The following is a 25,452-nucleotide window of genomic DNA, read 5'->3' on the forward strand; positions in this document are numbered from 1 at the left end:
CCCGTGTCCCCATCAGTGTCAGTACCTCTGCCAGTGTGCCCAGTCCCCACTTATCACGCTAGCCGCCGACACCAATCTTGTCACCCGCCCGCGCCGTCGACCGACACCAGTCCTGTCACCCGCCCGCGCCGTCCACCGACACCAGTCTTGTCACCCGCCCGCGCCGACGACCGACACCATTCTGTCACTCACCCCGCGCCGTCGACCGACACCTGCCCTGTCACCTGCCCGCCGCCGTCGACGACAACAATCCTATCACCCGCACGCGCCGTAGACCGACCACCAGTCCCTGTCACCCGCCCGCGCCGTCGACGACACCAGTCCTGTCACCCGCCCGCGCCGTCGACCGACACCTGTCCTGTCACCCGCCCGCGCCGTCGACCGACACCAGTCCTGTCACCCGCCCGCGCCGTCCACCGACACCAGTCCTGTCACTCACCCGGGGCGACGACCGACACCAATCCTGTCTCTCACCCGCGCCGTCGACCGACACCAGTCCTGTCACCCGCCCGCGCCGACATCTGAGACCCGTGTTGTCACCTACCTGCGCCGACGACTGACACCAATCCTGTCACTCAGCCGCGGCGCCGACCGACACCTGTCCTGTCACCTGCCCGCGCCGTCGACCGACAACAATCCTATCACCCGCCCGCGCCGTCGACCGACACCAGTCCTGTCACCCGCCCGCACCGACGACCGACACCAGTCCTGTCTCTTGCCCGCGCTGTCGACCGACACCAGTCCTGTCACCCGCCCGCGCCGTCGACCGACACCAGTCCTGTCACTCACCCGCGCCGCCGACCGACACCAGTCCTGTCACCCGCCCGCGCCGACACCTGAGACCCGTGTTGTCACCTACCTGCGCCGACGACTGACACCAATCCTGTCACTCAGCCGCGGCGCCGACCGACACCTGTCCTGTCACCCGCCCGCGCCGTCGACCGACACCAGTCCTGTCACCTGCCCGCGCCGTCGACCGACACCAGTCCTGTCACCCGCCCGCGCCGTCGACCGACACCAGTCCTGTCACCCGCCCGCGCCGTCGACCGACACCAGTCCTATCACCCGCCCGCGCCGTCCACCGACACCTGTCCTGTCACTCACCCGCGCCGTCGACTGACACCCATCCTGTGACCCACCCGGGGCGCCGAGCGGAGTACTGGCCTCTCTGAGGTACCAGCCGACGCACCACACACCGGCTGACGGAACGTTCCAATCGCACAACTGGGGAGGCGCGGCACTGGCACTAGCCCCTCTGACTGCTGCTGTTCTGACTGACGACTGCGTGCGGCTCAGCAATGACCGCGCTTGGTTTGTGTGAGAGCATGCTGTTTGCTGACGTCAGTGAATGTGATGGCCACGAGTGGGCCTGACCATGGACAGTTTTTAGTCTCAGCTGCCCGGCCCTGCGCAGCCGTCGTTCGTTGCATGATTTTTGCAACTTCTAAGTACACATTCATGCATTCTGTGGCAAAGGGCGGCAAAGTTCCAGATACCATCCGCAAGGTGCTACATGTTTTTGAGGACGCGTGCTGGATGTGGCTGAGGATGACTGTCGTATCGGTCAAGCGGGCGTCACGGTGTGAGCCAAGTGACGCGCAACTGAGTGCAAACCACGGACCCACCGATGTCGGCTGCTTCTGTGCTTATCGCTAGATCGCGGCAGCCACAGCAAGCGTGGACTTAGAACAAACTGCATCGTTAGGCGAATATGCGGTTTACAAATCACCTGCACAGCTCAGCACCACCTGGTCCACAGGAACAACAGCAGTTGACTGGGAAGCGGTCATCGCTGCCTTTAAAGCCTTCTTTGCCCTTTTATTCCAAATGCAAGTCCGAGGGACCTAGAGCATGGAACACGGAGCCATGAAAGTCACGAACGTGTACACCACCATGAAAAATGGCCATCACGCAATTATCATGTTATAGTGGTTAGATATGTTGAGCCCAGTCAACGCAAGCGCAAATCGATGCAAGATCGCCACTTTCGCAGTAGTGCCATCTCTTCGCTCACTGTACGCGAAAGACGAGTGCTGCGGTAACGCTGGTGCCTGATATTAGAATCTGAGCTCATAGAGACCACACCATGGTGGTGCCCTGCAAGAATGTTCAGGATAGTATGCATTGTCCATTCGTGTGTGCTTACAACGTGCACATTTTATGTCATCTCAAGGCATGACGCGTGCTGTGGCCGAGCCGACAGGAGTCCAGTTTAATTCAGCTGCTTCTCTGTTACTCGTGTAATGCTCACACGGCCCATTGCCTCGTCCGTTTTCACAAGGGGCCAAAGAAAAATGTCGTAATGTTACTGAACAGTGAAAAGTAGGAGAGAAGGGAGAGAGAGAGAGAGAGAGAGAGAGAGAGAGAGAGAGAGAGAGAGAGAGAGAGAGAGAGAGAGAGAGAGAGAGGAGAGAGAGAGAGAGAGAAAGAGAGAGAGAGAGAGAGAGAGAGAGGGAGAGAGAGAGAGAGAGAGAGAAGTGAGAAGGGGAGAGGGAGAGGGGAGGAGTTGCTAATTCTGATGTCGTGTTTCTGGTGACCTCCGTTGCGCTTCCGCATCCCCAGACAGCCCCTTCTCCGCGCCCCACCTCCTGCCCACACACCGGCTGCCGGAGCCGGCTCAGATATCGCGCCAGCCGCTCTGGGACGCCGCTCTACACCTGACCGGTTCCCACCAGCAAACGGTGGTGCCAACAGACCGTTGAACATCGCATGCCGCCGCCACTGCAGGGCTTCTGTGGCTCTGCCGCTCGGCGCGCACGTGGGGAGAAAGCATGAGTGGTCACTTGTGTACACAGACTGGGAAGGGCTGGTTTGGCCTACCTCCGTGTTTTGTTATATCAGATGAGGGAAGACCTTCGGCACATTTTCTTTGAAGGTGGTCATGTTGTGCCGAGTTAAGCAGGGCACGTCACGGACCGTGACCCAGTCCATAACAGCCGAATATGGCAGCTCATTTCACGTGGCGTTCATTCGTGTGTCCATCATGGCGCCCAGTTCGCGCCGTACACCCTCAACCGGCGTCAGCGTGGACTGCGGCACATAAAGCGGCGGGCCTTGGTGCTCTCAGCGAACGGACGGCACACGTTTGGAGCTGAACGCTATGCAGCTTGCGAGACGCAGGGCCGGTAGTGGGCTTCTGGTCGATCAAGGCGTACAAATGACGCATCTGAACGGCTAGTCGCACAACAATGACCGCTATTTGTCTTTGGGCGTGAATTACGACATCGCTGTTGGCACATGGGCCGTACCGTTGGAGCCTGAGTAGCGAACGAGCCGGCTATCGGTGTCCGCGGTGGTCGGCAGGGTCTACCACTGCTTACACTAGCGATCGACAGTCAGTCATTAAAATGTTAACCGATGCATTTGTTCTTGCGTGCATGCACATGATGGCCAGGCTGAGTGCCGCCGCCCGGACGAGTGAAGCATACAGGTGGCAGGGCCGGACCTGCAGGAGTCTCGCACCGCGCTGCCGAGACCTCTGCTGACGTGAGCGTGCTGTTCCACAGGGATGAGGCCAGGGACATCATGGAGACGGCTGAGGCTCTGGAGATCACAGGCAAAAACTACGTGTGGATCGTCACCCAGAGCGTGATCGGCAGCGACCTGCTCACTCTGACGCACTTCCCGGTCGGCATGCTAGGTCAGTGGACCTGGCACTCTCATCTTCCCGGTTGGCATGCTGAGCCAGTGTACCTGGCACTCTCACCTTCCCGGTTGGCATACTAGGTCAGTGGACCTGGCGCTGCCGGTCGGCATGCTAGGTCAGTGAGCCTGACGCTCTCACCTTCCCGGTCGGCATGTGAGGTCAGTGGACCTGGCGCTCTCACCTTCTCGGTTGGCATACTAGGTCAGTGGACCTGGCGCTCCCACCTTGCCGGTCGGCATGCTAGGTCAGTGAGCCTGACGCTCTCACCCTTCCCGGTCGGCATGTGAGGTCAGCGGACCTGGCACTCTCATCTTCCCGGTTGTCATGCTAGGTCAGTGGACCTGGCGCTCTCACCTTCCCGGTTGGCATGCTAGGTCAGTGGACCTGGCACTGTCAGCTGGATGCATTCGATCTGGCCGGCTGGCACATTGCAAGGAGAGAACTGGTCACAGCAGCCATAGCTGGCAGACAAAGGTTGTCGCGCAGTTGATCTGCAGTTTGGGTCACGACGACTTAATTTCTTTGGCCGTTCTACTCACCTTAAAGTGGCGAAATTCCAACGTTTGGAAGGAAGGCCGTTGATACCTAAGTTAGGGCAAAAGCTTCGGACTAGGCCTGCTTGCTTTGTTTGTTATAACTAGCGGGCAATGGCGTTGTCCGGCTCATTTCGTCCGGAGCAACGTACAAGGAAAGAGCGCATACAATGCATATAAGCCGCAAGTCATATAAACATGAACGTCGGAAACGCGCTCAGGCAAACTCGTGTGAGCTCTACGGCAGACAACTTGGGACCGTGGCTGCTTTGGCAACTTCTCAGTGCCGAGGACGATCGGGTGGTTCTAGCAGTCTGAGTTATGTCTTTACATATAGGTCGATATGTGGCGCCTGAGCAGCATGAGGAGGCCGGTCTCATGGGGAGAAGGTCCTGGCCGGGCCGTGCTGTGCGGCCTCCGCGATTGCCGGCTTGATCTGGCCACTGCACTGAGACCGTGATGCGCGCCTCGCTGTCAACGACGGCATCCTGGTATGCGGCCCTCGGATGGCCACTCTTCGCGGCCTCCACACAAGGGGACGCCGCCGCGCCTGCATGGCCCGTATCACCGAGCTCACTCAGCGTCGCGCCCTCCGGTCCGTGTACTGGCCTGGGACCGACCGCCACGTCGCCGATCACGTCGGCTCACGCCAGGCATGCCGTTAGCGGTTGCCTAGTCATCAGCGTGAGCCGCTGATGTTCGGCCCAAGCCGATGCAAGTCTTCGAATGCGTCCATCGACTTCTTCAGTCACACAGACAGATCTACCTGGTGTAGGTCAGCCACCTCTCCGGGAGGTCTGCTGTTGTGCACCGTAAAGGCGACGCCGCCACCCGGACGCTGGTCCGCCACCTGCGACACATGTTTGCCGCGACAGGCGTTCCCTGCGTGCTCCGGAGCGGTGCCAACCGGCAGTACATCTGTCATCTGCTACTGGCACTGGCAGTACATCAGTACACTGTCCGTCACACCTGAGACTTCATGCGGCGTTGGGGTGTGCATCACCGTGCGTCTCTGCTCTACTTCCATTGAGACAGCCACGTCAGGGCACAACCAAACTGATCGAAAAGCTAGCGCAAAAAGTGACCCCATCATGTGACCTGGACTCCATTGCGTTCGCCCGTGAGCCGTTCGAGATCTGCAACACGCCGAGGGCCGTCACTGGCCGAGCGTCTCTGCAGTCATCCTCTGCACTGGGCGGTCCCCTCCACCATCCTCTGCACTGGGCGGTCCCCTCCACGGTCCCCTCCACCATCCTCTGCACCGGGCGGTCCCCTCCACCATCCTCTGCACTGGGCGGTCCCCTCCACCATCCTCTGCACTGGGCGGTCCCCTCCACATCCTCTGCACTGGGGGTCCCCTCCACCATCCTCTGCACTGGGCGGTCCCTCCAATCCTCTGCACTGGGCGGTCCCCTCCACCATCCTCTGCACTGGGCGGTCCCCTCCACCATCCTCTGCACTGGGCGGTCCCCTCCACCACCGTGCTTTCGCACCTGAGTAAGAACGCATCGCGGACGACTGTGATGCCCGCGCCGACCTCCTCAGGGAGGCCGCCTGTGATCGTTATGATCGAGCGTCCAGGCCATTACCCCGCCGGCGTGCTGGTGTCCATGTCCATGATGGTGTCCATGTGTCCCTTCAGGACCCGTTGACTGTGTTGTGGGACAGGCGAGGCACGTTTGTAGGTTTAGGTCGATTGCGTGGTTTTCTCGTGAAACTTCCCAGCGGCCGCACCTATTAGCGTAACCGCTGTTGCTTCCGTCCATTTCGCCCGCTAGTGCCACATTTGCTGATCAACTGGCCCACAGTCGGGCCCCCTCCCCACCCCCGGCGCCGCGTCCCCCAGTCATCCGCCGCAGCGGCAGGCGAGGCGCTCGCATCCCACCGCCCGTCTTACCTGGACTCCAACCTTAACACCTAAGCCTCCGACACTCACTGGCCTCATGTGCGCGTGCCAAATGTGCGGCGCACGCGCCGCACCGTGCGATGCCCGAGCCTTTATGTGCCGCACCGCGCGATGCCCGAGCCCTTATGCACCGCACCGTGCGATGCCCGAGCCGTTATGCACCGCGCCGTACGATGCCCGAGCCGTTATGTACCGCACCGTGCGATGCCCGAGCCGTTATGCACCGCGCCGTGCGATGCCCGAGCCGTTATGTACCGTACCGCGCGATGCCCGAGCCCTTATGCACCGCACCGTGCGATGCCTGAGCTGTTTGTTCGAGCCGACGCGACGACCGCCATCTCATGCCATCGACTTGGTGAGCTGGGCGTGCGTGACGTGTGTGTACGTGTATCAGTAGCGTGTGTGAACGGTGGCGGTAGCTAGAGTAGTTAGTTTGGCGGATGACTGAGGACAGATGGCATGTGACACGGGAGCAGCATGGGGAGGCCTTGCTGCTATGGAGCCGGCACGCCGGCACAGAATGGCCCATTATATGATCCAAGACGCTGAGACGCCCAACGACGTTGCCAGGTGGCAGCCTGCCCGGCGGGCAATAGCGCCTGAGCCGTCGGGGAACGCAGAGCCACCCGTTCACAAGCGCGTGGCTTCCCGAGCCAACAGTGGCCACTGCAACTGAGCCTTGGCGTGGTGCCGGGCGTTGTATGGTTTGACAGGCCGACACTCCCGACGGCCTGTCGCTGACCGCGAGCAGAGCAGGCTCTCCGCATGACTACAGCTGTCTGAGCATCTGCCTCTGGCATTCTCTTCGTCTCCGATGACGGCCAGCCCCTCGGCACTGCAGTGGGAGGGTGGAGCGGCTGCCAGGTCGGGTGTTGGGGCTGGCGCGCCCCCGTGCCGCGGCGGCGGCCCCCTCCCTGCAGCCGGCGCCGTCGGCGCTCCCCCGCAGACCTGTGCTCCGCGCCGCCCCCGTGCCCGCGGCAGGCGGCCCCCTCCCTGCAGCCGGCGCCGTCGGCGCTCCCCCGCAGACCTGTGCTCCGCGCCGCCCCCGTGCCGCCGCCGTCGCCGAGCGGCCGTGTTCCGGCTGCGTCTGTTGTGCGCCGCCCACTCCCGTGGGGCGGACTTCGTATTCCCATCTCCTCCCTACGGACCTCCGGTCGTGATCGCACATCGATTTCCGGCGCATTTGGGCTGGCAGGGTGCCATCGGAGGCCGCTGCAAGTAATCTGCGACGGGCAAATGTCCAATCCAATCTATTGCCCGGTAATGGACCTGTTACTCATTCTCATATCCACCACATCCACATCTGTCCGAAACAAACATATACATACACAGACGCGCGTGCGCACGTACGCAAGCGTGATAAGTGATTACTTGAAGTGAGATTTTGTGGTCCACATGCACACGATGCGTTTGCATACATGCATCAGTTATTATACAACTGGGTGACGATTTAGCGATGGAAGGCATAAAGCGACAATCTTAAAGCACTGTGTGAAATGGTACATTGGTAGAGAACGATTGTTTTTCGTGTTTCATACGATACAATGCGGTATGAAATAAGACGCAGCACATACTTGATTCGGAAATTTGAAATATTTAGGATTTCCCACAATCTGTAAGGTCGGTATCCGTTGAAGCACTTGTCGTAATCCGAGATAACGGCCTTGCTGGATCAATGACTAAATTAAAACTGTATGGCATGTCAACAGTGCTCTACCGGTTGCCAGAAGGGATTTTACTATGACAGCTTGAACAGCTGTCAATGATCGTGGTTTGTCTGCAAAGTGCCACTGAAATTCACTCAAACGATGCGACCAATTCAGCCCAGTGGCATCATAAGCCTACCCAAATCTAGGACATACCCGCTGATACCAAAAACCGACAAGTTTCTGCGGATAAAGCTTTCGATAAAAAATTCCCTGACGAAATGTTTGCACAAGCTAAGCTTCTGGACCAGCCGTGCAGACAAATGCGTTCAAGCATTGTGTTGTAGGTGCATCAGGGAGAGTTTCACATGCATGTTTATCCCAACAAAGATAATCAGGTGTGACAAACTTGGGTCAATGCTGCACTTAGGAGATAGGTGAGGAGAAGAGACAGACTTTTCAGACGAGCTCAGAGGTATATGACTGATGACCATTGAGACCGCTGGCGACAGCAAAGAAATTTTACCACATGCATGAACAGACGACTTAAGAACAGCTACCTGCAATATCAAGTAAACAACCTCTTCCATGCAAAGCAAAACCCACACACGTACCAGCGCATTCTTAAACAAATGATAGGACGGACACGAGCTGAGACAGTGCCACCGCTCGTAGGACCCGATTCAACCCCATTGACAGAAGACTTAGATAAAGGCAACCTACTAGGTGACTTTTTTGCCAGACAACCACAACTTGCAACTGACGACCTACCTGTCCCCGAGACCGCGCTTGCGGATCCACCGCCCACGTTAGATAGCATATTCATTACAGAGGATGAAGTTCATTACAAAGGACAGCACATTCGACTCTCTCGATCCAAACAAATCATGTGTTTTTGAAAATCTCCCAGCAAAACTATTAAAATTGACTGCCATATTGATAAAGACTACTCACTAAACTGTCCAGCATGTCACTAAGCCAAGGTATTTTCTCTCTGAGAAACAAAGTGGATACCGTCCAAAACATAGCACACAAATTCAGCTGGTATTTTTTATTAACAATCTTTATGCAGCTCTGGACCGAGGCAATGATTTTACAGCCATTTGCTTGGACATAAGTAAAGTTTTTGACTAAGATGTGGCATAAGGGCCTTTTTACTCAAGTGCAAGAGCTATTGTGTTTTGTCAGGAACTCTCCTAAATTGGCTAGAATCGTATCTCTCAGACCGTAAGCAGATAGTTCAGGTAGACAGCAGTTTCACCACGGCTAGGACCATATACACTGGATGCCGTCAGGGGTCTGTTTTCGGACCTCTTCTTCCTCTTATATATCTTACTTATCTTAGCGACCTAACCGACAGAACTGATAATGACGTATTGTTCTTTGTCGACGATACTACGCTAGACACAGGTCACTCACACGACCTAGTTACCGTACAAGCAGCACTCCAACACGAATTACATATTATACAAGAGTTTGGCAAAGACTGGCTCATCACGTTTAACGCCACGAAAAGAATTCAACAAGCATTCATCAACAGAAACACACATAACCCACCGCAGCTGGCATTTGATGACAAACGAATTCCTTCCGTACAAACCACAAACACCTTGGCCTGACGATATCTACCGACTTGCACTTTCATTAGAATGTTAATGACACCATCTCCAAATTCAGTGGAGCCATTGGACCTCTACCCACTATCGCGACTTCTACTTCGGTATATTCTCAATGACATATATACGATTTACATTCTTCCTTTGTCTGATTATTGTGACGTAGTATACAACGGACTTTTGACAACCAGCGACTCCCTTAGACTTGACAGATTACAGTACAGAGCAGCAAGACTAATCACTGGTGCACTCTACAGAACACACACTCGTGCACCGTTGGACGATTTGGGATGGAGCACTCTCAAATTACGAAGAAACATGCACAAACTGACGCCTGTTCCACACCCTCATCCACAACCAACATCCTACTGCCAACAAACGTCACTGCGCTTCTACCTGACACACGAGAACTCGCAACAGGACGCCCACTACGCAATGCAACGACATTCACATTACCACTGAACAGAACCTCAACATACCAAAAATTCCTACATTCTACCAACTACGAGAAGATGGAACCAGTTCCCGCTTGAGGTGTCATCTCTCCAGTCTTCTCGTTCCTTCAAATGGGAAATATACCGCCGCTGCGGTGTGGTTGCGCCTCCGGTGTATCACAGCACTTGGATCCAGGCATGGTACCATCTTAAATACTAGGCTGAGATTGGGAATGTCAGACCCGAATGTCCACCTGTTCGAAATTCAAAATCTAACTACACTTAGTCCCTCTTGCTTGTGTGGCTATCCATATGAAGATCCTAAATATTTTGTACTGAACTGTCCTCGATATCATGAAATCCGAATTTCAGTGCTACGTAAAACAGATCGCTTCATTCCAAACTCATCTTATTATGCACCACTTAATGTCCATAATTGAAAATGAACACTAAATCAACCTAAAAATGTACTGTCCTTGGAGGGCACGCTTGCACTTAAAGTGAGCACCAAAATTTGGTACGAATTCCAAAGCACGGTTGTACCACAGACAATTACTGGGCATGCAAGATTCTGCCATCACATGATAGGTTCGTACATTTTATGTCGTGTGGCACATCAATTTATTCGCTCTACACCTATGATATTTAGTGTGATGTTTAAGGACATTCAACAGGAGTGGCTGCCACAGTTTTATAAAGATGGCCGGCGGCTGGGCTGGTCGTAAACTGCGAGGCATTTCATTTCCATTGAGTGTTTAAAAGAACAGCATGAAGGCGCCAGTTATAAAGCTTTCCGCAGAATTGGCACGAAGTTTGCCATTGTAGTATCCAAACATCGAAAACGATATTGCTGATCATGAACTGAAGTTTGCCAAATATTATGCAGGAATCAGAGGACAGTTACTTGGTACGGTATCCTACATTCCTCTATTCCGTCCGAAGACCATTGAAACACTGCCTGCTACCGATAAACCCAAGGGATAACCATATTTTTCATTGCTTTCAAGTGTGACAACAATGTTCATTGTTGTTAAGTGCAACAATGAACTGATCCCTACCTGACCCCTCATTCACTTCCTCTGGAACTGATATAAGCATGCTTTTGCTGAGGCTAAATGAAATAAACAGCAAGGTCGTCTCGTCTCATATATGGATTGTATGTTGCCGGTGACCTCCAAAGGATATTCAGCAATAGCTATTTCCACGCAACCCATTATGGCTATTTCTGCGCAATCCCTTCGCAGCGCGGAACCCTGTTATTACTGCTAACCCATCACAGATGATGAGATAATAACCTGATGGGGATGAGTTTAAGGTATCCTGGTGGAGACGACAGTCGGCGCCGACGTTAGTCTATTTCTAGTTCAGTTGTTTAACGCTCAGTTTAGTTTAGGCTCAGTTTCTTGCTGACTGGGAGATGTGGGCCGAATGAAGTGGATTTTTGTTACGCTTATTATTAGAAATGCAATCGTAATTCGTAATAACTTTTAAGCTCAGGTAAGTAGGTAAATTATTAATATGTTTGTAACTTATGCCAGCTTATCGTTATTGCAAGAATTGCAATCCGATGCTGAATTGTTGACATACCATCGCCGATGGCATGGGTAATACCAGCAAGTGGGAATGTAAGTAACTACGCAAGAATGCACTTGGCTGACACATGGCAGGCGCGGGCTGCAAACAATCAGGCTTAGTGCCGTAGCTGCCAGGTAGAATTTGCTACCTTGTGCTTGGGGCTGTGGAGGGCTGGTTGGTAACAGGTCACAGAAGAAGTATAGTTTGCCGCTCGGTGTTTGGTAAGTTCAGACCACAAGATTGCTACTAGGCTATGTGTACCAATTTTCCATGGCATGCTACAAATTATATATATATATATATATATATATATACAAGTATATTCATACATATATGCATGTATAAATATATTCGTTTATAAACGAGCAAGAACTGAATCAGATCTTTGACTTTGAAAGCTGCTGGAGTCATGAGTCAAATGATTCAATGCAAGCAATGAGTCTGAACTGAGTCGAACCAAGCCAGTGGAACGGCCATGAGTAGTGAGCTGATTCGGATCCCAAAACCTGTGAGCAAGTCTTGAGTCGGCTCAACGAATTCGAATCGAACACAACTCTGCTTGCAGGATATACTACAACATCGTGGAAAATTGAAGGATGGGTGAAGATATTTCACTTCAATGAAACGTTATTTCTCGCAGAACTGCAAAGTAAATGAGCAGCAATTTATGTAAACCCCTCATCCAGCAAGCAAAAACAAAGTCGGCGTTTTGACAAGAAAGCTGGTCTAAATGTTCACAATGTCTCAACCGTGCGTGAGGCACACGTGAAGAAGGAGGATGTGACCTGCCGGAAAACGAAAATCGTCCCAGAACTGGCAGCGAGGCAGGTGTAAACCGGATGGAGGAGAGTTAGATGCGCCACCTCTGTTAGCCACCGACGAAAGAGAAGAGATCAGCGTCGAATGCCACCTTACCCAGCGGGTAAGGTGAGTAAGGCGTCGGTAATATTCACAAAGGTAACAACACTCCCGAAAATGGGGAACCTCTGCGCACCTGGCTGCCTTGCAACAAATGTACTACAAATGTCACACCTGGCTGCCTTGCAAATGTACTACAAATGTCACACCTGGCTGCCTTTCAAATGTACTACAAATGTCACACCTGGGCTATTTTGCAAATACACTACAAATGTTAGTCTTTGCTTTCAGAGGAAAATTTCCCAAAGACGTCGAATGTAATTTTCCATAAGCCCGCACAGTGTCAAAAAGGCTATTCTGCGAAAGCACAGACGTTTTAGATGGCGAACCTTGCCGCAAAGAGTGCATGCCAAAGAGACGCATCCTCTCCATCGACCCTAAGCACAGGAGGCGAGACGTGCTCTTCTGGTCGGACGCGCCTACCTGTCGCTCCGCCGAAAAAGCTGCCGTTGAGCTGCTGACGAAGGGGGAACACAATTTGTTTCCAAGGAGCGTCCCTCTTACGCTGGCCCATCCGTGACATATTGAACAGGTAGGCCAAGAACTTCGTTGGACGCTAGGAGGTAACGTCTGACGAGCATGTCAAGAGAACTATCCGTTGCAACACAAAGTGTTTGATCTTGGAAGTGCTAAAAAAGTGCTGAAGCGGGATCCCGTACGGGTGCCGCACATTGGGAATCCTGAGCCTATGTATTGAATATGCAGGTTAAGGGCGAGTGTTCACCCACACCACCTGTAATTTTCAGATACGGGAAGGTCATACATGATTGTTGGTACACATTTTAACTATGATTTACATCTGCTGATACATTTAAACATTATATATATATATATATATATATATATATATATATATATATATATATATATATATATATATATATGTGTATATATATATATATATATATATATATGTGTGTGTGTGTGTGTGTGTGTGTGTGTGTGTGTGTGTATGTGTGTGTGTGTGTGTGTGTGTGCGTGTGTGCAGTTTGGTAAACAACATTCATTAAGAGTAAAACAGCTTCGTTATTTACTGTCTTTCAAGACGTATTTTTGATCTTGCGAATGGTGCGCCTGCTTTCTTGGCTATGCCTGTTCAGGACAAAAACAGAAGCGCATTGGGAGAAGACTCCAAACGAATCACATTCCCGATGCATGACTCGTATTATGTCGAAGCTTTCATCAATCCTTTGACGTTCTCAAGACATAAGACCTAAATCACATTTATGACACAGAATAGCATTAGGTCAGACCCTGTCCATAGTTTGTGATTAGCTAACAGAATAGCCGAACAGAGCAGATTAGCTGACCGACTTACATGATAGGGCAGGCTGCACACCACGGCTTTGAGGCAAAACACAGAACGCCAGGGTAATTATTGACATTTTTTTCACCAGCACGCGATGCATGCTGCATATCCACAAGGTACTAATTCACAGCAAAATCATGGATACCAACGCCAAACAGCTAAATCAACTTTCGCTGAAGTCTTATTTTTCCATGTAAACTTTCAGTGCAAACTATGTCTCGTCCGTTGGTCCGACCGTCGTAGAGGCCTGGGGTACCTACCTGTTGACCTGCCTGTTGATAGATGGGTCCATGTCACCTTTGTAGACAGACTCGATCACATGTAGTCGTCTCACATCGTGGCCTTTGCCTACGATAGTGGTGATATCTACCTTTTTTGCCTGGTGGGCCGCTGGTGAGGTAGTGGGATTCCACACGTGCCTTAGGGCCGCCGTTATGGGACTCTTGTGTCTGGAGAAGGGCAGAACAGGCTTGGACATATGTGGTGACTGTGTCGCGTATGCGTTTGCTAGCTGACTGAACAAGGTGACTGAACTGGTCACGTTAGGCTGTATGACTCTTTTCTGCATCTGCCTGGACAGGGCTCGAGCCGTGCAATCATCTCCCTGAGTCTGCTGGCTTCCGATAGGAATGGTAGCAAAGATTCCGCAGCTAACATCCAACGACACGGTCAAGAATGTCGATCTTGTCATTTACGCTTAGTTTGGTAGTAAATTAGGGTGCTGAGGCTTGCTTTAGCTGATTAAGCTGCAGCAGGTTTGCATCAAAGCTACGATGTGCAAACTAGGCTATCATGTAAGTTATCAGTTAATTACAAACCATAAGGGGTGTAACCTGGCATTATTATCTGTCACAAATATGATTTACATTACATGCTCTGAGAATATCAAAGGACTGACGAAACATCGGCGGTATATAAGAAGCGTGACAGGAATGTGGTCCGCTTCAACTCTTCTCTCAATGCCTCTTATTTATGTTCTAATAATTCAAACCCAGAAAGCAAGTGTTCAGTAATAAACAAGAAAACCACTGTTACTGTTAACGAACAAAGAATATATGAGTCTATATATATATATATATATATATATATATATATATATGTATATGTATATATGTGTATATATATATGTATATATATGTATATATATATATATATATAAATAGTTGCATGGACAGATATATAGATAGATCTAGAGATACATGGGTAGATAGGCAGCTGGATAGCTGGATATTAGATAGAGGGATAGATGGACACAGGCAGGTGGCGCCCGTGTCTGATGCCGGCCCGCCCGGCTGCCGGTCGGCGCGGGGGCTTTGTGGGTCGGCCATTGGGACGGCGATTAATGGCGCCCAGCCCCCCGCCGCTTCCAAATGGTCGCCGCCGACAGCTATTACTCTGGCGTACATCAGGGGCCACTCTGGCCAGCGACGACTGCGCGCCGGCGCTGTCACAGCCGAACACGGCAGGCTGCGCGACGCGGCGCGACCGGCACATCCACGCGGTGCGAGGCGCGCCGTGCCGAACCAGGGGCCGGAGCCGTTTCGGGCGGAGCCGGCCCTGCCCGGGTGCGGGACTGTGTAGATACCTTCATTTCGTCATTTCTGCCAGTGTATCAACCAGCGGGACTTCGTTGCCATTTTAAGTGTCAACGTTACCTATTGGCCTCGCCCACTGCGCGGTATTTCTTTCAGTTTGTATGCTAGGTGTCGATGATTTTACATCCGTTCCCATGAGGGTTGTCTGCTTTTGCTCGATTTTTATTGTTTAGCCCTACGGTTTTTTGTCCAGCGGCGGCCGGTTTGGCCACTGTCCTGGTTGTCCCACGTCATTACCACTCCATTCCAGTCAGAGCGCCGAAGACTGGCGACTATTCCCGGCATATCGATTTGACGTGGCCTGGCAAAACTTTGGCAGGATATTTTAGGAGTTCCGTGGTAAAGCACGGCATTTTTGGAGGTTTTATGTATTTATGTATTGTCTGTCACCGGCTTCCTAGTGATAAAAGCCCAAATTTGTCTGAAATCAGCTTTTAGATAATTAAATACAAGAAAACTAGCCACTGACCATACCCATGAGAATCGGAGTACCTAGCCCAGAGCCGGATGCACAGAATATTGTAACGAAGTTAAGCCTAATTCTAGGCTTTGGGCCCCTTCAGGCGACATGTTCGTAGCCTGTTTGATTACGGTCGGCGGCGGCCGCAATAGAAACCCCTTCGCCCCCCCCCCCCCTCCCCCGGCGGACCGCGGGAGGGGGGGGGGGGAGATGAGTCCGGTCCCGGCCGTCAGCTCTGGACTCAGGGTACTCTAGACTGAGGTTGCTCAGTCCGCTGTCCGGTGACGTAGGCCGGCGCTCGGTGGGAGCCCTGTCTGGTCATCTGGTACGGGTGGGCTGATTCAGTTCTGCTATGCAGCGAATACTTAAAAGATGACCTCCTGTCGGTAAGGTTGGCTCTCGCCCGCCTTTTCCGGTGCATTCTCGGTACGCGCTTCTGTGAACCCATAATTCGAATTGGATTCTTCCTAAATGGATGCAGAGTACAGCCCATAACTTTTCGTTTGAGACATTGCAGGCGAAATCGGTCCCATGGACCACGAAATCTGATATGGAACCGCTCGGCCCATGCGTGAACTGCGAGCGAAACAGCCGTGCGGTGATTGCTCCGCGCCTCGTCTGAGAAGTACAGGATTGCGCTGACGCATGACGGGTAGATGACACTGCTCGTTGGCAAGTGACCTGACCGGCCTGACGAATCTAGATCCAACGTCAAGACCAAATCAAGCCATCTAAATATGCCGCATGGAATTTGATCAGGGAGATTTGACTCACCGAAAGCTATTTCCCAGATAATTGCCTTAAAAGCTACGGGGTATATCCAAAGGCAATGATACCTGTTTAAATAAATTTGTTTTTTTACATTGCAAGATTTTTGCAAGTTTTGTGACCTGAACACGAACCTAGTAAACTACTCCTTTATTTACTGTGCAAGGTGCTACTGCATCGTCACATCCTTGCACGTACCAATCCTCCCATTGCGCTATTTCTCAGTGTGTGAAACTGGTAACGTTTCATTTCGCTCAACTATTGCTGGAATGAATAATTTTGTGTCACAAGTCTTTCATGCCAGGAACATCGTCAAGTGGGAGAGCGCTTTGGTCGGCTTAGATCATACAGATGGAGCATTGTCGGCTATGCATCAGAGGCACAGTTCCAGATGGGGATAATTTGACTGCAGAATTGTCAAAGCCTTTGCGATTTTTTTTTGTCAAAACTAAATCGGATGTTAACTTGTTCTGTGCCAAGAGAGGACGTCTTTCTGTACTTTGCATGTATTTTATCTCAAAGCAAGATACCAACACGTAGCTCCGATGGCTTGATCGCTAGTACACTGGCCTCCAAAGAGATCGAACTTAAAAATAAATATAATTTAGTTATGCTAAAATGGGTGAAAGATTTAATTTCCAACAAGGAGCTGTTCAACTTCAAAAGCTTTTGGTCACGTTAAGTATCGCAAATGTTTCACTTTGCCATCAGCAGTGGTGTTATGAGCTAGAGTGCTCTCAATAAAAGTGGCACATTGTGGTGAAGGGAACACGGGAAAGACCCTGGTGCTTTGCATGGTGTGAGCATGAAATATGGTGTTTTAGATCCCGGCTCCACTGTAACACAGAAATGATAACTGTGTATGGCATACGGGTGAAAGTGACCTTAGTTTATATTGCGGCAATATACCCAATACTGGAATAAGTTCTAGCAAGCTTCTGGTTAGGCACTCAGCCTGTAAAATGGTTTTCAACTGATCCTAAGAATTTAGAACTGGAGTGTTTACGCTTTACCATAATCTGATGTTTAGTTAGCTCCCTGCCCAAGCCGCTTTGACAGAAAAGAAAGAGCTTCTCCCAGCTTTGAAGATGGAGTCATTAAAGACGTGCGTTTTTAACATATTATAGGGGCATCTTATCGGTGCCTATGGCGGGTTTCTGGTCATTTGACGTTTGGAAAATAGCAACCACTTTAATCGACCATGCCTCTGACATTCCTGATTGAACAATAGCTTACCCCAACCACGCGTGTCATGTCACGTTCCAAGCGAATAATTGCAACGATGTTTTATGTAATCTGATCTTTTTTGATGACCTCTAGCAGTAAACAATAATATGAGGCTTTGTAACACACAAACAGTCGCACAAATGAACTGATATATGATCTGATAAAGTTTAGGAAAAGCTTATCAAAACACCTACCAGATAAAACATTTATCTGAGCAGGTTTGACGAGAGCTTTTCCCGTGGGTCAGGTACGTCTTCACCACGGTTCTAACTTGCTTAGTTTTCGAAATCTTAGGGTGCTGTGGGCTCCCTCATAGGGCAAAGGTAAAAAGCGACCGAAGGGCAAGGGTTAAGAATTGTTGTTAGATCTCGGCAATCAGAAGAGATGAAGATGTAAAAATAACTGCATGGTGTAGGCAAAGACAACAACTACAGCTCGCCAACGGATCCCAACCTTGCATGACCCATAGATGAGTCAGTAATCGACCGGCAGGCTGCCAATGCTGTTCTTTGCGAAACCGGCTTGAAACATGAGACGCATCAGCGCCAACTGCAAGCTTTGTCGGTCAGATTTACAGAGGCGTGCAGCCCTACTTTGCTCATAATTACCGAAACCCGCAAAATATTGCAAAATTATCGAACTCGTCGACTAGAATTTACCAGCCACACCATAAGCAAAGCCAGCTACTTTCAAGCAATGTCAGTTGTGAATCAACGCGAGGATGCACTAGTTGACCACGCAGGGTAAATCCTTTATGAACGGGTGACTAGCAGTCTCCCGTTCTCCCGTACACCTTGGTCAAACCAATTAATATCGGTTGCCGAAGGTGTCTGACAACAAGGTGAAGGTAAATAAAGCGTAATGCTTCACATCTGCCATCCACCCACATGATATGTGCTCAGGTATGCTATTTGACTGGACTTCTTGCATCCACCTGATATGTGCTCAGGTATGCTATTTGACTGTGGATTTCTTGCATTCACATGACAACACGGGATGCACGAAACGCCCTATTGGTTACACGTCATGGATGAAAAAGCCTATAGACAATTTGGCCTTACCCTTAAATCCCCCCATACGACGCAACGCTGGTCCGAGCGTCTCACCAGCTGCCGCCGGCTGTCAGTTGACCTGCTGTCGGAGACAGCAGACCTGAACAACTGCCGCGAGCAGTCGGTCTTACCAGATGCCACCGGCCGCCAGTCTGGCCAATGCCGCGGGCGATCAGTCTAACCAGCTGCCGCCGGCCGCCAGTCTGGCCAATGCCGCGGGCGATCAGTCAAACCAGCTGCCGCCGGCCGCCAGTCTGACCAGATGCCGCGGGCGGCCAGTCTAACCAGCTGCCGCCGGCCGCCAGTCTGACCAGAGCGTCGCTCTGCCCTGATGGCCGGCATCAGTCTTCGCGCCGTCCGAGGCGCCGCCCCTGCCCCGCCCTGCGGGGATCGTGGCTGATGTCATCCGCCGCCCCCTTTCCCTCCTTTCCCCAGCGGCAGTGACCATCCGCTGCCGAAGCCGTCGGACGTCGGCCGACGTTTTCCGCTGGTAGTCACTGAGGCGGCGGGGGGGGGGGGGGGGGGCTCTTGAGACAGAATTGCACGAGGGTACGATCTAACAGGCTTATCGCTCAATGTTGATGATCTGTCCGAGATAAATGAGACCTAAGAACCATGTCGATGCCAGCGTGAGTTAACGAGCAATTGACTGCATAAAGGATAGGGTTATAAATCTCCTATCGACACGGTGTTTGACTTTGGATCCCTGGAGCAAACGTCAAGAATAACATTTCGCCGACCGTGCATTGGGACAGCTGGTGTTAGAGGCCGCAGTGTCAGTTGCCGCAATTCCCATATTCATTCAATGATTTGAAAATTCTGTTTTCTCTCTCTCTCTCTCTCTCTCTCTCTCTCTCTCTCTCTCTCTCTCTCTCTCTCTCTCTCTCTCTCTCTCTCTCTCTCTCTCTCTCTCCTCTCTCTCTCTCTCTCTCTCTCTCTCTCTCTCTCTCTCTCTCTCTCTCTCTCTCTCTCTCTCTCTCTCTCTCTCTCTCTCTCTCTCTCTCTCTCTCTCTCTCTCTCTCTCTCTCTCTCTCTCTCTCTCTCTCTCTCTCTCTCTCTCTCTCTCTCTCTCTCTCTCTCTCTCTCTCTCTCTCTCTCTCTCTCTCTCTCTCTCTCTCTCTCTCTCTCTCTCTCTCTCTCTCTCTCTCTCTCTCTCTCTCTCTCTCTCTCTCTCTCTCTCTCTCTCTCTCTCTCTCTCCCCTCTCTCTCTCTCCATCTCTCTATTTTGACGGCTTCTTAGCCTTTAACTTTACGACAGGACGCAAAGCGAAAAAAGGGAGACAGTTTTAGTGTCGGATGTTTTTCGGAGCCGAGTAGGTGTCTTCTGGATTCATAATATCATTTACGATATGGGAAATTTAAGATGAAATAAGCTGAGGCTAGCCCCAAAATTTTTGGTCGTTTTGAACCGATAAGTATTACCGCCGGAGCCATTTTCTTTCATGGAGCGTGAAGGAAAGGCAATGGCTATACTGGACAATCCCTAACGCCACCTGCAATGGCCAATGGATGCGCATCACTTAAAAGATAAAAAACAAAAAATAAAAATAACAGCAGAGTGAATAAGCATCACAGTGAACTAACTGTAATGTTTCCTCGTCCAGCTCCACATCCGCTCATGCCCCAGCTAGACGCAACAGTTTGACAAAACGCGTGATATCATAGCACAGCGCCTCAAAAAGAAAACACGGTATTACTTGACAGGGTACATTGCACCACTTCGGCCCTTGTCCCACACCCGACGCCCCGGCCCAGCCCAGCACGCCCGTACCACCCATCACCGGTGCGTCGACGGCCGTCCACTGGCCTAGCGTGGCCGTGCTCCCCTGCAGCAGGCCACGCCGCCGAGCACACCCGCAGGCTCTGGCCGCGATGTGCTCCGACACCCGTCGTACCGTGTCGCTGAACACGGTACAGCCTCGAATTCCGTTCAGTCTCGAACACCACACCACGTAAAAAGCAACTAGCGCACCGTTGTGTTGCAAGATTAGCCTCATCGGAACTGTCATCAGAATGAATTAAAGCTGCAGTGGTTCCACGTAAGCAGTATGAGCACCCGGTGGCCACTTGTTTTACAACTGTGCCGTCAATCTTTGGTGCATTTACACCGGCAATTTTCCTCAACACGGGTGTCATTATTATGATGACTTTTCACGGCAGCCCCCGGGACTGCTGAAGGCTCATGCCAGTAAGTCATTGCTGGGAGACTGATGGGGATTATGGGCACAAGCGGCAATGTATTTGGTGGTGAGCTTGGCTGTCAATATATAAACTACAGCTCTGGCGTCTACCGTTAACACGCAAATCTCAAATCTACATGCCCAATGGTGTTTGCATCCCCAACAACCGGTAATAAGTGCGTTGAAATTCAGACAACTCTTGAGGCCTGACATACCATGCACCCCATAAAAAGCACACTGGGTGGTCAATAATCAGTGCCGCTGCTATGGGACATTATAATATTGAATCCAAAAAGTTATGTAAGCTCCAGATACAACGCACCCACACACGTTTTCATAAATGGGTGGATGCTGGACTGAGGCATTTCTTATTCAGGTACTAAACAGCCAGCTTAAGAAGCAGATCTGTTGTCTCTTGCAGGACATTTCCAAGCTGTTCAAAAAAGCAGATTCGAAGCGGTAAAACCCAACGCTTGTCTTTCGGCTCATAATTTGTTTGCGCAGATGATCACAGAGGGCACAATTTTGCGTTTACACAACAGTCCTCCAGCTGGCTGTCACGCAGGCCAGCCACTGATCGATCGACCTTCCGCAGGTGGCGGCAAGCCCACCTTGGGAGGCTGGAAAGCTGCTGAAAAATGCATGCTCACGAATTCCAGCGGTGGATTTGTGGCGCATAAGTCACTCATTTAGTCATTCGGCCAAGACGGCAGATTCCCACGGGCGATGGTCTGATCACAGAAAAGCTCTTTCTTAGTTTAATATGTCACTTAAACCTCTTACGTGTGGTGAAAACGAGTGCACTTAAACTTTTATCTTATCGGAAGATCGCTTGATATGGTTGATGAGAATGTTCATATTGGATTGTAGAAAAACAGGAACCAAAATACCAAAGAGGAGAGCAGTTAATGGTGTTTTGGCAGAATTCCTCACTGTTGCGATTTTTATGGTAGTTTTTCTCAGACTTGCAAAATTTACGGAGTAGCAAAATGCTAATCAAGCAACGTTTTTGCTGCTGCACTGTATGGCACGACATTGGAAAATTAGTTGCTAACAAAATCCTTCAGCCAGCTAGCCGACGCTGTCGGGTCGGCTATCCTGTGACCCGCAAACCGGTTAACCATAGCCAACCGTAATACTTCATCCCTTTTCACTACGGTATAATATCTGTCATGTTCAAGCAGCATCATTTGTTTTCGTGCTTTCACAATTAAGTACGAGCTCTTGAAACTGGATGGATTTCTGGGACCAGAGCTACCACTAAGCATTGCTTGTTATATAGGCCATGACCCCCACCATCTGATTGTGAAATTCTAGGTCAACGGCAGGATTTGGTGATGAAAGCTTCAACGTACCGCAATGCACGGCACGGTCCCCTGCCGTCACCTGACCTTTTCGTCGGCCGCTGCCCTCGGCCGTAGGCCAACTTAGTCCAGGACAAACAGCGAGCGCCCAAAGCGACTCGAATCCGCCCCGCCACGGGTGGCCGACTTGGAAGCCAAATGCTCTAACCAGCTGAGCAATCAGGGATCTAGCAAGGTCCATCAGCTGTCAGGAACAGGACTGACAACACAGTCCAACGCCCCCCCCCCCCCCCCCCCACCGCCACAATCAGAATAACCTAACCCAATTTCCGAAAGTGAAGGCTCTCTTAAAGCAATGTCAGCCACGTAACCAACAACCGTATCAGCACCTCCCAAATTTGTCGCATGTCAGCAAGCTCATTACCTCATGGCTGGCGGCTGGCAGCCCATGTGCTTGATCGGCATCCATTTCAATGAGTTCACGAAATATTCGTGTTACGAAATAGTAAAGTATGAGAAATGCTCTTTCGACAAATGCACTCAGCGTCATCACCAATCATGGAATCTTAATCAGCAACTAAAAAGCGGGTGCTACATAACTCTTAACGGTTGGAGTAACGTCGACACGCCCATGTCTGCTGCACAGACCAATGCCGAAGCCGCAGATTCGCATCTAAGAAAGAAACAAGGCTGTGTCGTTGACTTACACCGTGGTTGTTAACTCCATTCCCATGATTACCCATTCAAAACGCAATTGCTTGCCCTTTCCTCGCCTAGCTCCACCTCCTTAGCCTCTAAAATAGCTTTTCAAACAGAGCATTTTGTTGTGTTTGCTCTGCGCTAGTACTGTATACCGGACATGTCATAAACTGACGCGTTTTTCCAAAACAGAGCACCTTATTTTGTTTGCTCTGCGCTAGTAATGTATGCTGGATATGTCATAAGCTGAGGTTTTTCTCCCACACAGAGCGCCTTGTTTTCTTAGCTCTGCGCTAGTAATGTACGCTGGGCATGTCATAAACTGACATCTTCCTCCCAAAACTGATTCAATGCAGCCTGGAATGAATGAGATGAACGCGTGAAGAATGCAATTCCCACTGCAATGTCCCAGAATTTTGACCTATTCCCTACCACGTACAGAGCCACTGCAGCCATGCGCTGTGGTGCACTTACTGTCCATTTACTGTCCATGTGCTGAGGTGCGGATTAAACTAAATTCCCTTATTTTTGAAAGGTGATGTTCTTAAAGAGCACATAGTCGTTTTGTTGTTTTCCATTTTTGCGGGACCTTTGTGGGGTTTGATCTCCACATTGACAGGTGTGAGGTAAGCACAGGCGTCCAAATCCCGAAGGTGATGCGGAGTTTTGCTTATGCTCCAATGCTGATCATGCGACTTTCTCGAAACCACCCCCGATCGACAGTGGAGAATTTGAGTTTGAAAGCCTGAATGTCTTTGAGGCATGATGGTAAACGTCTCAGGAGGCACCGGACTGGTTTTCTCGTATTTACCAATTGACGAAGCGGATGGGAGCATAACAGTCTTTCAGAAAGCGGTGATCATAGACCGTCAATGAACCCCTTGTAAATGCCAGAATCCTCAAGTCTTTGGCATGGGAGTCTTTTCTCGGCAAGGAAACCGCTGTCCTGTCCCCGCTCAAGGCTATATAGCGGGATAGAAAATTGCGTCAACTTTTATCATGGGCCTGGATAAATGATGCTTAGGTCTGACGCGTTAAATCAGGAGCAGAATTTCCTCAAACAGGTGTGGGTGTGGATGGAGGCGGACTTCACCAACAACCTGCCATAAGAAAACGGGGAAGGACCACAGATTCGACTTGTTTGGATATATCTGCTCAGAGATGATGAAATTTACGGTGTTGTCCAATCTAGAACACATGCCGGCCTTTAACATCCTGTGATGCGTCATCCACGGTGCTAAAATGATGATAGATGTGGATTTAAAAAAGATGAGAACTTAGTAGTGGCTGCGCTTCTGCATGAGACCACATGTTTATGGGCACTAAGCTATTGTGCTGCCATCTAACTACGAAATTCAGCAATAAGCACAAGCACTTCAGTCAGCTGTCAAGTCTCGCTGAATTGTGAAATTGCTGATTTGTCCGCGCGCCGAAAGTATGTCTGAGAAATGTCGCACAATTTCTCATGCACTTTCAATCAATTGTATACTTAAACAAACACTCAAAAAAGTAAAGCATGCAAAGCGATGACAAATGAACATGGCACACATTACATGCAGGTCAAATTTAACTGGGCTGATTATTTATTATGCTGTTGTCTAAAGAAACTCCGGTTATCATGCCCATTCGCCGACGGCGGCTATTTTACTGTTTGTCCAGCTTGCTAACGTGGTGTGATATCACTCGGTTTTGTGCTGTTACGGCGCCGGAATGAGCTCCGTGGTCTCATTTTCCTTTGCTGGATATGTATATGTTCCTTTGCCTGTCTTGGGGAATTCCTGACCGTTTCAATCCTGTGGTTGACCGCTGAAAGTCACTGATCTTTTAAAAAACATGTTGTAAATAACGCTGACATTTGTTATCACATTACACAATGTGTGATCATGGCAGGGAATGTGGTATGTGATATGTGGCAGTGTACACGTCAGCTGTCAGTGGAATAGTCATAACTCTGGCGCTCACGCATCGAAAAATGCCCGTTCTGGGAGTTCTGCCGCATAAGTTTTTTACAATTCTGCACTGCTGGTTCTCATCTTAACCAACATCGTCGCAGTTTCAACGCGTGGAATCACCAGTTACGTGTAGGCCGTCAAGACCGTTAAAAGTACTCTGCGTAGACTGTGCCGCATTGCTTCCGTGTGAGCCGGAACAGACCGGCCGCAGACGTCGACGGCGCCTGGCGACCTGTTGGATTGATAGCTGCGCACACATTCTATTCGAAGTCAAAACACGTCAGTAGTAATGAACGAACGTCTTTACGCGACAACTAAGTTGCTTTCGCAATTGCAAAAACGTGTAAGCTATTGACGGGTAACACCGCACTGACAGATGCGTTTTGCCCAAGACAAGACATTGAGCCATGCTTCCAGCGTGTGCGGACGGCTTGACCGGTGCCGCGACACGCCAACAGAGCCCGACCTCCGAGCTGATGACGCGCCCCTTCCTGTCTCGCGGGCCGTGTGCGGCCGTCCGTCGCGGCCGCCCCGCAGCTGTGTACGCGGCGAACAAAGCTTGTTATTCCGGCCGGCGCGTCGCGTTTCCGGTGGTCTTGTTATCGGCATCACCACTGGTCGTCGGCTGCCGC

The 25,452-nt window shown here is 50.9% G+C and overlaps 1 protein-coding gene across 1 annotated transcript in view; it reads left to right on the forward strand.

Annotated features, from left to right (window-relative positions):
• LOC119094214 (uncharacterized) overlaps positions 1 to 25,452 on the forward strand; it is a gene marked incomplete at its 5' end in the record, with an annotated part of 35,230 nt that overhangs the window by 9,132 nt on the left and 646 nt on the right. The window contains 1 exon segment of the mRNA XM_037217289.1: positions 3,507 to 3,640. Coding sequence (XP_037073184.1) covers positions 3,507 to 3,640 — 134 coding nt within the window.

The sequence above is a fragment of the Pollicipes pollicipes genome, unplaced genomic scaffold (assembly GCF_011947565.3).
Source record: "Pollicipes pollicipes isolate AB1234 unplaced genomic scaffold, Ppol_2.1 Scaffold_4002;HRSCAF=4701_pilon_pilon_pilon, whole genome shotgun sequence".
Classification (NCBI taxonomy): Eukaryota; Metazoa; Arthropoda; class Thecostraca; order Pollicipedomorpha; family Pollicipedidae; genus Pollicipes; species Pollicipes pollicipes.